The sequence below is a fragment of the Somniosus microcephalus genome, chromosome 3 (assembly GCF_052327205.1).
Source record: "Somniosus microcephalus isolate GS21.2 chromosome 3, FLI_Smic_1.0, whole genome shotgun sequence".
NCBI classification, from domain to species: domain Eukaryota; kingdom Metazoa; phylum Chordata; class Chondrichthyes; order Squaliformes; family Somniosidae; genus Somniosus; species Somniosus microcephalus.
Window position 1 is genome coordinate 30,422,530 of NC_140989.1, and position 12,267 is coordinate 30,434,796.

The window sequence follows — 12,267 nt, forward strand, 5'->3', positions numbered from 1 at the left end:
GTCTCAACCCAGTTCCCCATCACATTACTATTAAGGCACTGTCAAGTCAGCAGGCTGACATGGAAAGTAGATGAATTCACACTGGTGCAGAAGTGGGTGATGTACTGAGGTATGGACAAGGTATCTTCAAGTAGACTCCTCCTTCACTGGCATTCCAGCCCCTACAACCTGCATGACTCACCTTGATGAGCACAAAAATACACCAAAAATTAAGTATACAAAAGAGACTATAGATATTCGGAGTGTTATTCGTTGTGCCTTGGGCAGCATGAACGCAATGTTGACTATAATGAAGAATGCGAGGAAGTGATAGTGGAGCACTGACTGCAAAGATAGAGCTGACTGTAATAGGATGGGGAGAGAGAACACAATGCACAACAACCTTCTCAAAAGTCTCTTTATTGCTACTTTTCTTCACAAAAGGCAATTAAAAAAAAGTCGCCCTCAAAGGGTTCCATCATAATCATCACTTGATGATAAGGTTGTGAGCAGCTGGTACCACATTAATCACTTAACATGTCGGACAGAATACGTTACTGACTGGTATCCAGAACTGGCACTGAAGCGGCGATGTCCGCAGAGTTCCCTCACTGCAGGCTCTTCAATAACGATTATAACGTACACCAGATTTTCCTTCAGCATTCTGTTTCAAAAAAATTTTTTTTCACGGACATTTGTAGCCGTTTCTTTGTTTGCCCTCCTTTCCCAGTCCGTCATGGCATCTTTGCTCTTGTCAATAATGGCCGGAATTCAAATCGTCCTCATCTGGTGGAGGTGACCATCTCCTGGACCCCCTGCACAATCCCATTGCTTGCAGTCTGACAGAGGATGATAAAGAGCAATGGAAGATTGTTTCTCTCTATCTCTCAAGCTCCTTTAATGGCTCGGTGCCCCCGCCCACCACCCCCCCCCCCATTGCTCCTCAGTGTGGCACTGAGCTCTACAGACCAGGAAGGTGGCAGGTTTGGCCCCTGGTCTTTGTGCTGTGTTGGGACAAGCAATAGGAGGTGGGGCAACTGCACTCAACCTTTTCGAGTTAGAGAAGGGGGGGCGGGGAGGGTGGTGGGGGAGAATTTTTTTTTAAAAGAAATCAGCGGGGGCTTCTACCTTCTTGTGGACGTTGGGCGAGGATGGTATTAGGATCTTCCACAATACCTTCATGACTCACACTCACCGTCTAAGATTACACAGGAGCGGAAGCCACTTTGGTGAGGCACTGGAGCCCAGAGGACAGCATTCCAGCACCAAACAGTGCCTTCAGGAGAGGAAAGAAAAAAGGAAAGGGAGAAAATATATTTAAAACAGAAAGTCATTACCGTTCATTTGGAGCAGACCATAAATGTCATGAATGGAACACCACTGGTAATTACGTGGAGATATTTATCAGATTACATGGCGGGACAAGATATTCCTTCTATTAAACAGTCCAATGAACAGAAACATGTAAATTCTCAAGGTGTGATTGAACAGCCATAAGGTTTGAGCATACAAGCTCTTGTGAAATGGTGGATGCAATGTTCTTAGATCAGAGTCGGACCTAGTTATACTAATTTGGTGCTTTACCAGTAAAGACAGAAAATGAGAATGGATCGTGAATGGGACCTAAACAGTTAACCCGTCAGGATATTTTGATCCAAGTTGTGCACATAAAGAAAAAATAAACTAAGAGGCACAGAAACGTGTACAGCACACACTTGCTTCTATCGTGATCTCTTTCCCCGGTCCTCAATCTTTGGCTTGATTCTTTTCCACCTCTTCCATACGTTCCTTTTGTCTAGTTTGTTTTAACAACAAAATCTTGCCTCTTCTCTCTTCCAGTATAAATTCCTGTATTTTGCTCATTCCCCGCTCTATCTCTCCTCCTGTATTCCATTATCTTTCTTTTGCTCCTTGTGTTGTTTCCCTTTCTCTTTCTTTCTGGTTTCCCTGTTTCTCTTCCTTTGCCCTTCTATCTTCTGTCCAGCTTTTTGCATTTTAATCGTCTCTACTCTAAATCCTTGCTCGAACAGGGATCTCCCTGGTTACACCTTGTGAAAGACATATATGGCCGAGGCGTTCAAAGAATCTTGGTGGCCACTCGATGGTAACAAATTGGAAAAGCTGGTAGAATAGGGAAGTCTTCACAATATCAGGAAGGAAAAAAATCATGTTAAATATGAAACTTCCAGAGGTCTGAGATCCCTGAAAGGGTGGAGGAAGCAGATTCAATAGTCGCTTTCAAAAGGGAACTGGATAAGTACTTGAACGGGAGAAAATTGCAGGGCTATGAGGAAAGAGCGGGGGAGTTTGATTAATTGGATAGCTCTACTAAAGGGCCGACACAGGCACGATGGGCCGAATGGCCTCCTGCTGTGCTGTATCATTCTATGATCATTGAAAAGGGAGAAACAAATGTAATCTTTAGTCTCAATACTGAAACTTTCCAGTTGATTCTCAATTTAGCCAAACGGTGGGTGACCAATACTGCTTTATTGAACAGTCTCATCTGTTCTTCCATATATATGATGCAAAAATATTTTTTTCCGTAACACAGTGAAGATACAATTATAAAATGCCTTAGTCAGGCCAAGCATCTCCATTCCTGGCAGGGCTATAGGCAGAAACTAACCATTATTGAAAGCGTTTCATTTCTTTCCACCTTGCATCTGGTGCTGCTCAACAGTTGGCACAGATGCTGAGGTCTGGTTCTGAATGTACTGTAGACACTGAATGAGTGATGTTCTGACTAAATCAGTAACCAATCTTGTGGAACAACTCAAGTCCTTTCAACAAATGTCATCTCTAGCGTCCATGCCTAATAACCTAGCAGAGTTTGGGGAATTATTGCTCAATGCTGTCCAAGGTTTGAGCCCGATGCCAGTTGATGCATCAATCTGCCAGCAACCTATGTGGCAATGTTTGGCCAAGGCGTTTGGTGACCTGTTTCCGCACAGCTGATAAAGCTGTAAAAAAAAGACAGGATCTTAGGTTTTATAAATAGGAGCAAGTACAATGGCGAAGTGGTAATGCTAAACCTACACAAATCATTGGTTAGGCCTCAGTTAAAGTATTGTGCCCAGTTTTAGGCTCTCTACTGTGGGAAGGATGTCAAGGCCATAAAGAGGATGCAGAAGAGATTCACGAAGGTGACACCAGGACTGAGAGGCTTTAGTTAGGAGGAGGGAAGAGAAACTGGGGCTCTTTTCATTAGAACAGAGAAGGTTCAGAGGAGATCTGATAAAGGTGTTCAAAGTTATGAAGGGTTTTAATGAGGTCTCTCATTTGGCGATGCCATCACTTTTGATCATCCACAATTTTTGACAGAAATACACAATCGCATTAGTCTATTTATTGGTATACTGTGTGCCAAACAGAATAAGCAAAGGGATTATGGCAGGTCACAGGGGCAAGCAGTCTCTGAATCTCTGGCTGGCTTGGCCTTCAACACTTGGCTGAATCTTTAACCCCCATAAAAAATGTCCCGGGGACGGAAGGGTTGATCTAATTCTCAAGGTGACCTCATCTACATGACATCATCAAGACATAGGAGGCTCACCACCAGGATGGCCACAGTGCCTACAAGGTGGCAATGTAATATGAATCAGCAGGATGGTTCATCTACTTTTACCACACGGGGTTATAAACAAAAGATATATGCGGTTATGTAACTCAAATGTGTTGCAGAGTTCATCCATAACCATTGTGGATCCTGTTTGTTCGGTGCATGCTACCCCAACTATTGATTCTCACACTGCACAGTAGAATTCAACATAAGTTGCATCAGTCTGATTCTTCTTCCTTAGGCTGTCTTGGGCCAACTGTTACTGATAGTCCAGCTTTAAACTTTACTTCCGCCTCCCTTTGCTTTGGTCCGGCATAAGGCGCACATAAAACACATGCACACACACAGGCAGACACACACACACTGGCACGCATACACAGGCGCGCATACACAGGCGCGCATACACAGGCGCGCGCACACACAGGCGCACGCACACACAGGCACGCACACACAGGCACGCACACACAGACACAGGCACACAGACACAGGCACGCACACACAGGCGCGCACACACACAGGCGCGCACACACAGGCGCGCACACACAGGCGCGCACACACAGGCATGCACACAGACACACACACACAGGCACACACACAGACACACACACACACACACACACACAGGCACACACACACAGGCGCGCACACACAGACACACACACACACAGACACACACACACAGGCACACACACACAGACACACACACACAGACACACACACACAGGCACACACACACAGACACACACACACACACAGAGGCACACACACACAGACACACACACACAGGCGCGCACACACAGACACACACACACACACAGGCACACACACACAGACACACACACACAGGCACACACACACACAAGCGCGCACACACAGGCACGCACACACACACAGGTACACACACACACAGGCGCGCACACACACAGGCGCGCACACACACAGGTACACACACACACAGGCGCGCACACACACAGGCGCGCGCACACACAGACACACAGGCGCGCACACACACACAGGTGCGCATACACAGGCGCGCACACACAGGCGCGCATACACAGGCGCGCGCACACACAGGCGCGTGCACACACACACACAGGCGCGTGCACACACACAGGCGCGCGCACACACACAGGCGCGCACACACACACACAGACGCGCACACACGCACAGGCGCGCGCACACAGGCGCGCACACACAGGCGCGCACACACACACACACAGGCGCGCACACACACACAGGTGCGCATACACAGGCGCGCACACACAGGCGCGCATACACAGGCGCGCACACACACAGGCGCGCGCACACACACACAGGCGCGCGCACACACACAGGCGCGCGCACACACACAGACGCGCACACACACACAGGCGCGCACACACACAGGCACGCACACACAGGCGCGCACACACAGGCGCGCACACACAGGCGCACACACACACAGGCACACACACATGCACACAGACACACACACAGACACACACACAGAGGCAGGCACACATGCAGACACACACACTCGCAGACGCTGGCTGTTAGTCGGTTCACTACTGCTCCAGTCTGCTGCTGCGCTCGGCCTCACATTCTGCCAGGATCTGCTGCAGGTTGCGAGTCAGGGGATGTTCTCTTCCGTGGGTCACCTTCAGAATGTCAAACGCCTGGCAGTGAGAAAACGAACAAGTCAGTGTGACACTCCGTTCCCAAGCACACAGCCCACTGACAGTACCCCTCCATCTCGCAGGCCACGATTCCTCTCTTTGAACGAGGTGACTGGCAGATGAGTCGTACAAATTCTACCTTGTAATAGCAATAAGTGTCTCAACAGCCATTTCCTCTATCTGCACGGGATCAAGCTGCCAGGGCTGAGCTCTACAGAACCGTGTAATGTTATGCAAATTTATACCTTAACCGGCACAACAGCAAGAATAACAGATAATAACTCGGTTGCTGCATTGCTAACCGCCATATCAATTTTTTTCTGCACATGATAAAGGAGAAGGGAATTGAACTATCTATTAGAATGTGGCACCATACAAGTATCAGAACAATTGAAATAAATCCTAATTTGTTGTTATGTTAATGCCCTTCAATTTAGCAGAGTCCATTCCGAAGCAATTAACGCCAGAATTCATTCTTAGCTTAGATTGAATAAGGGAGGGTGGATGAGATAGGAGGCGACACTCCACTTCCCTCAAAGGCTCAGGTTACATGCAGAGTGCTGAGATTCTATAATTAAGGTCACTCGGCGTGTGGTGACTCGATTAAAGACATGTTCCATGGGATTTGGGAATTTTTAATCTGTGTATAAGGGACTGCATTCCAGAATTCCATCCATGTATAATCAGGGTCACTGGCTTACAGTGATTGAACAAATCCCATTCCGCCTTCATCATATGGGTTTCATAGAAACATAGAAGATAGGAGCAGGAGTAGGCCATTCGGCCCTTCGAGCCTGCTCCGCCATTCAACGAGATCATGGCTGATCATCCAAACCCTAGCACCCGGTCCCTACACCGGCAGCCAACCCACCCAAGCCCTATCCCCGTAGCCCCACGTATTTAATCCCCCTAACACTAAGGGCCAATTTTTATCATGGCCAATCAACCTAACCCGCACATCTTTGGACTGTGGGAGGAAACCGGAGCACCCGGAGGAAACCTACGCAAACACGGGGAGAATGTGCAAACTCCACACAGACAGTCACCCGAGGCCGGATTTGAACCCGGGTCCCTGGCGCTGTGAGGCAACAGTGCTAACCACTATGCCACCGTGCTGCCCTTCCAGGATCTTCACCAGCGTTTTGGGATCCTGCTCCGTAATTCTGCCCATTTTTCTGTGAAAGCCACAAATCAGTGGCTTTGTCTTTAATAGTGCAAACATATTAAAGTAGAGGTTTGCGTAGAATCATTTCATTTCATCGTGATCTTATTCTGCTCACTTCTTAGCTTCACACTACAGGAAATTATTCAGATTGAAGAACGGTTATAATTTCTCAGATTGATAGTCAAGTGCTGGGCCCACTTATCTCCTTGGTACATATAGATGATTTGGACTTGGGCATAAGGAGCACAATCTCAAAATTGGCTGACGACACAAAGGTTTGGCAAATAGGGATGAGGGCTGTAAAAGACTTCGGGAAGATATGGGCAGGTTAAGGGAATGGGCAGAAAGGACATTAAAGCCACAGCGCACACAACGTATAGATTCACCGGGAGGATGACAGGTTTGGAAACAATGGGCGAGATCTTGCCAGCCCTGGGGAGGTGGGTATGGAGGCGGGACTGCCGGGAAAATGGCAGAATGTGGGGGCGGGTGCCATCTTGCCAGGAGGCGGGTAGCCGACCCGCGCCAGGTCCCGTCTCCTTGGAGGCGGGAAGGGGATTACAGCCCAGGTAGTTAACAGGCAGATAAGATTATCCCCATTTTACCCACACAAGTGCGGGCTTCCCGAAGGCTTCGAACCCCGCCAGGGTCACCGAGGCGAGCAGTGGGTCTGCGGGGGTCGGAGGGGTGCAAAAGTGCGCTGTGAAGGTAAGTAATGAGTGCAAGTGTGGAGAGGTGAGTATCTGAGGTAAGTGGAAAGTGTTAGAAAATGCTTACTTACCTTTGTTTCTTCCTGCAGGCTTCAACAGTTGGGGATGCGGAGAGTCTCGCATCTCCGCGGCAGAGATGACAGATGGCCGTTGCATTCTCCAATGCAACAACCATCTCATTTCTGCAAAAGAAAGCGGTTTGATGAGGTCTTGAATTCAAGAACTCATCAAACTACAGAGAATGTCAATGTTTGGCAGCTTCACAGAGCTGTCAAACGATGACAATTCACCTGTCAAAAATTTTTGACAAATGAAACGTCGTACATTGACGTTCTCTGCAACCGGCTTTCCCTTAATTGGCCTGCTAAGCTCGCTGGGCGGGCTTAACAAGGTCAATCAAGGGAAAATAGCGTGGGTTGGCCAGAGGTTGATGGAGGCGGGACTGAAACCCAACAAGTGGGAGTCCCGCCTCCAAAAGCTCCCCATTGGCAAAATCCAGCCCTCTGAGAAGACGCTCGAGATATCGCAACTTCTTCCACTAGAGCAGAGAAGGCTAAGTGAAGAATTAATAGATCTTTTTAAAATTATGAAGCTTTTTAAAAAAAATTGTTCTTGGGATGTGGGCATTATCAATTCTTTTTCCACCATAGTTTCTGACAGGACATTTCATGTTCTAACAATCATCTGCATAAGAAATTCTCCTAACCTCTCCCTTCGTTCTTTTGGTGATGATCCCGAATTTATGCCCTCTGGTTACAGACTCATCGCCTAGTGTAATAGGACCACGAGTCAAGTTATATTCACATTAAAGTGAAGGCTGGTATTCAAAGCCACGGGCACTCTCGATGGACATCTGACCTCTACCACTTAATCCATCAGGTTGCCACGAAATTTGTCTCCTTCCGCGCCCCGCCCCCCCACCAATTCTTTGGAATTAAATTCTCTCACTTCAATTGGTTCTCTCAAGCCACAAAGTGTTTACCAACAGAGAGGGATGGGACGCAATCTGTTCCCCCATCCTCGGCCAATAAGGCTCTTAAGGTGGTCCCTATCAGATGTGTGGGGGTAATATGGTGGATCCACCTTCCAATGTCTCCTCACTCCTAACTCAATAGTTTCCTCCTAGAAATCCCAGCTGACATAAGGAACGTGCCATGTGGGAAATCATAGGGAATCGGCCTCCTGCAAGTCTAGGTCATGAGTTTGACCCCATCTTACAAAGTAGTTAAGTTTCCACCCGACCCTTCCGACCTTTCAGAATGTAGGGAGAAACCATTTCCTCTGTCAAGTGGGTCGATAACCAGAGGTCGTAGATTTAAAATAATTGGTAAAAGAACTCGAGGGGAAATGAGGAGAAATTTCTTCACACAGAGGTTTGTTAAGATCTGGAACGCACTACCTGAAAGGGTGGTGGAATTAGATTCCATAGGAACTTTCAAATAGGCAGTTGGACATGTACTCGAAGAGGACTCATTTGCAGGGTTATGGGGAAGAAGCTGGGGTGTGGGACTAAATCGGACTGCTCTTTCAAAGAGCCGGCACAAGCATGGCGGGCCGAATGTCCCCCTTCTGAGCTGTAAGATTCTATGATTCGAATGTGAAAAGAACAGAGCATGGTCATTGGACCAGAGTACATTGGACCAGAAAACTGCGTGCAGTTTTGGTTTCCATATTTAAGAAAAGATATACTTGCTCTCGAGGCAGTTCAGAGAAGGTTCACTCGGTTGATTCCGGAGATGAGGGGGTTGACTTATGAGGAAAGGTTGAGTAGGTTGGGCCTCTACTCATTGGAATTCAGAAGAATGAGAGGCGATCTTATCGAAACATATAAGATTGTGAGGGGGCTTGATCGGGTGGATGCGGTGAGGATGTTTCCACTGATGGGTGAGACTAGAACTAGGGGGCATAATCTTAGAATAAGGGGCTGCCATTTCAAAACTGAGATGAGGAGAAACTTCTTCACTCAGAGGGTGGTGAATCTATGGAATTTGCTACCTCAGAGAGCTGTGGAAGCTGCGACATTAAATAAATTTAAAACGGAGATAGACAATTTCCTAGCTGATAAGGGAATTAAGGGTTATGGGGAGCGGGCAGGGAAGTGGACGTGAGTCTAGGTTCAGATCAACCATGATCCTATTGAATGGCGGAGCAGGCCCGAGGGGCCGTATGGCCTACTCCTGCTCCTACTTCTTATGTTCTTATGTTCCAGCATCACCACAAGTAAAACAGGTGAGCAACGTGGAAATATGGTATCGAATTCTCGGAGCTCACTCACCTCCTTCAGCGTGTCCAGCGCTTGGCTCAGCTTCCCCTGATGATGTTGCAGCTTGCCCACTCTCATTAGCTGCACTCCTCTCACAGGATGAGGTCCAGCATAATACAACCTGGAAGCAGAACGAAGGTACAGACCAGATTCAGCTGGAGCGTGCTGGTAGACAACTAAAAGTAAACTTCACACGTATATGATCTGCGGGCTGGCTAATTCAGGAGTAACCAAATCACAAGGTGGGGGCGGTGTAGTCAGCCCCACAGGCCCATATCTCTCCTATGCTATAGTTACCCATCACAGGGTTTCCCTAGGGATGTAGGTGGGCTGCTAGAACTCTGCAAATGATGAATGGAGCAGCACCACACGAGTTGCCGGCATTTAAGCCAGGATAACGCCAGGAATAAAAGAGCAGGTACTTCCGAATCAATCCATAAGGTCCACCCTGGACACCTGCAGGGAAAAGCTCACACATATTCTGTCTGGGCCACTCTCAGAATCTGTCTGGGTCAAAATCCTGGAACAAGGTTATTGATGCCGCAAAAAGAATATTGTTCATAAATAAAGGGATCAGTTCCCCGCTGACACCACTCTCCATGAATCAGATTTTCAGAAGAGCTTCCTGGATTTATTAATAGACCAGCAACACGGTGGCAATAGGCCACTGTGTGAAGCTCTGCTACAGAACTGCCTTGTCGATATGCTGGGGTGGGAGATATGCTGCCAGTCCGTTGCTCTAAGCTGGAGCTGTAATTCCTGTCATTCTGACCTCCCTTTGATTAACGGTTCCTGTGTCTTGAGGCCATGGTCTTGTCAGCCGTGGCTCAGTGGGCCGCACTCTCGCCTCTGCGTCAGAAGGTTCTGGGTTCACATCCCACTCCAAAGACGTGAACTCAAAATCCAGGCTGACACTCCTAGTGAAGCACTGAGGGAGCGCTGCACTGTCGGAGGTGCCGTCTTTCGGATGAGATGTTAACCCGAGACCCCGTCCGCCCTCTCAGGTGGACGTAAATGATCCCATGGCACTATTCGATGAAGAGCAGGGGAGGTCACGTCGGTGTCCTGGCTAATTTTTATCCCTCAACCAACATCACTAGAAAACAGATTATCTGGTCATTATCACATTGCCATTTGTGGGAGCTTGCTGTGCGCAAATTGGCTGCCGTGTTTCCTACATTACAACAGTGACTACACTTCAAAAGTACTTCATTGGCTGTAAAGCGCTTTGGGGTGTCCAGCGGTTGTGAAAGGCGCTATAGAAATGTGAGTTCTTTCTTTCTTTCACACATCAGTTTCTGGAAAACCAGGCTTTTCAGTCCCTCCAAGCTCATCCAATGTGAAAGTTATTTTGAGTGGACAGGATTTGCCTCTGCGCCCACTGTGTACGTCTTGTTTCCTCCAGGTTTCCCCCATTCATATCTAAGCTTGGTAATAGCTTTGAGGTAGCAGCAGGTGTTGGGTATAAGTGGATGAAAGGCCCTTAGTAGCCCGATATCCCAGGAAGGGTGCTTGCAAATCAGTTGACCAGAATGGATCCAATTTACAATCTAATACCTAATGCGCATTACTCCTGTGCAATTAGATAGAAGAGGTTTATCACAGAATCACAGAAACCCCACAGTGCAGATAGAGGCCATTTCGGCCCATCGAGCCTGCACCGACACATATCCCACCCGATCCCTGTAACCCCTACACCAACACATATCCCACCCTATCCCCGTAACCCCACGTATTTAATCCCCCTAACACTAAGGGTCAATTTATCATAGCCAATCAACCTAACCTGCACATCTTTGGACTTATGATCTTAATGTTGGTGAATGTGGAGTAGAACAGGCCTATGGCTGTGTATGCTGTGGCTGTCTACTTTGGCTTCTGTAGTTGGGAGTCCTTGGCTAACAAGCACCCCCACACCCTCCTTTGATACACCTCAGCGGTCCCTTGATGCTTTCTATTAGTGTGTACAAGAGCATTAGCTGTTCCTCTTTTCTCTTGACTTCTTGTACCGTTTAACTTAAAACCAAAACCAATGGGAAATGGCTTGCAGCAATAACCAAAAAAGGCAGAGGATTTAAGACATGGAACAATAGGAACAAGAGTAGGAACAATAGGAACAAGAGTAGGAATAATAGGAACAAGAGTAGGAACAAGAGGAACAAGAGTAGGAACAAGAGGAACAAGAGTAGGAACAAGAGGAGGAACATTTGGAACAAGAGTAGGAACAAGAGGAACAAGAGTAGGAACAAGAGGAGGAACATTTGGAACAAGAGGAGGAACAATAGGAACAAGAGTAGGAACAAGAGGAACAAGAGTAGGAACAATAGGAACAAGAGGAACAAGAGGAGGAACAATAGGAACAAGAGGAGGAACAATTGGAACAAGAGGAGGAACAATAGGAACAAGAGTAGGAACAAGAGGAACAAGAGTAGGAACAAGAGTAGGAACAAGAGGAACAAGAGTAGGAACAAGAGGAGGAACAATAGGAACAAGAGTAGGAACAAGAGGAACAAGAGGAGGAACAATAGGAAAAAGAGTAGGAACAAGAGGAACAAGAGTAGGAACAATAGGAACAAGAGTAGGAATAATAGGAACAAGAGTAGGAACAAGAGGAACAAGAGTAGGAACAATAAGAACAAGAGGAGGAACATTTGGAACAAGAGGAGGAACAATAGGAACAAGAGTAGGAACAAGAGGAACAAGAGTAGGAACAATAGGAACAAGAGTAGGAACAATAAGAACAACAGGAGGAACATTTGGAACAAGAGGAGGAACAATAGGAACAAGAGTAGGAACAAGAGGAACAAGAGTAGGAACAATAGGAACAAGAGGAGGAACATTTGGAACAAGAGGAGGAACAATAGGAACAAGAGTAGGAACAAGAGGAACAAGAGTAGGAACAATAGGAACAAGAGTAGGAACAATAGGAACAA

The 12,267-nt window shown here is 47.2% G+C and overlaps 1 protein-coding gene across 2 annotated transcripts in view; it reads right to left on the reverse strand.

The window, feature by feature from the left end:
• Positions 1–383: 383 nt before the first annotated feature.
• smyd3 (SET and MYND domain containing 3) overlaps positions 384–12,267 on the reverse strand; it is a 1,021,495-nt gene continuing 1,009,611 nt past the window's right edge. For both annotated transcript variants that reach the window (XM_085979790.1, XM_085979791.1), the window contains 2 exons: positions 9,347–9,455; positions 384–5,196 (listed from right to left, as the gene is read on the reverse strand). In XM_085979790.1, the coding sequence (XP_085835916.1) occupies positions 5,086–5,196; positions 9,347–9,455 (220 nt within the window). In that variant the 3' untranslated portion in view covers positions 384–5,085. The remainder of the gene's footprint in view (positions 5,197–9,346; positions 9,456–12,267) is intronic.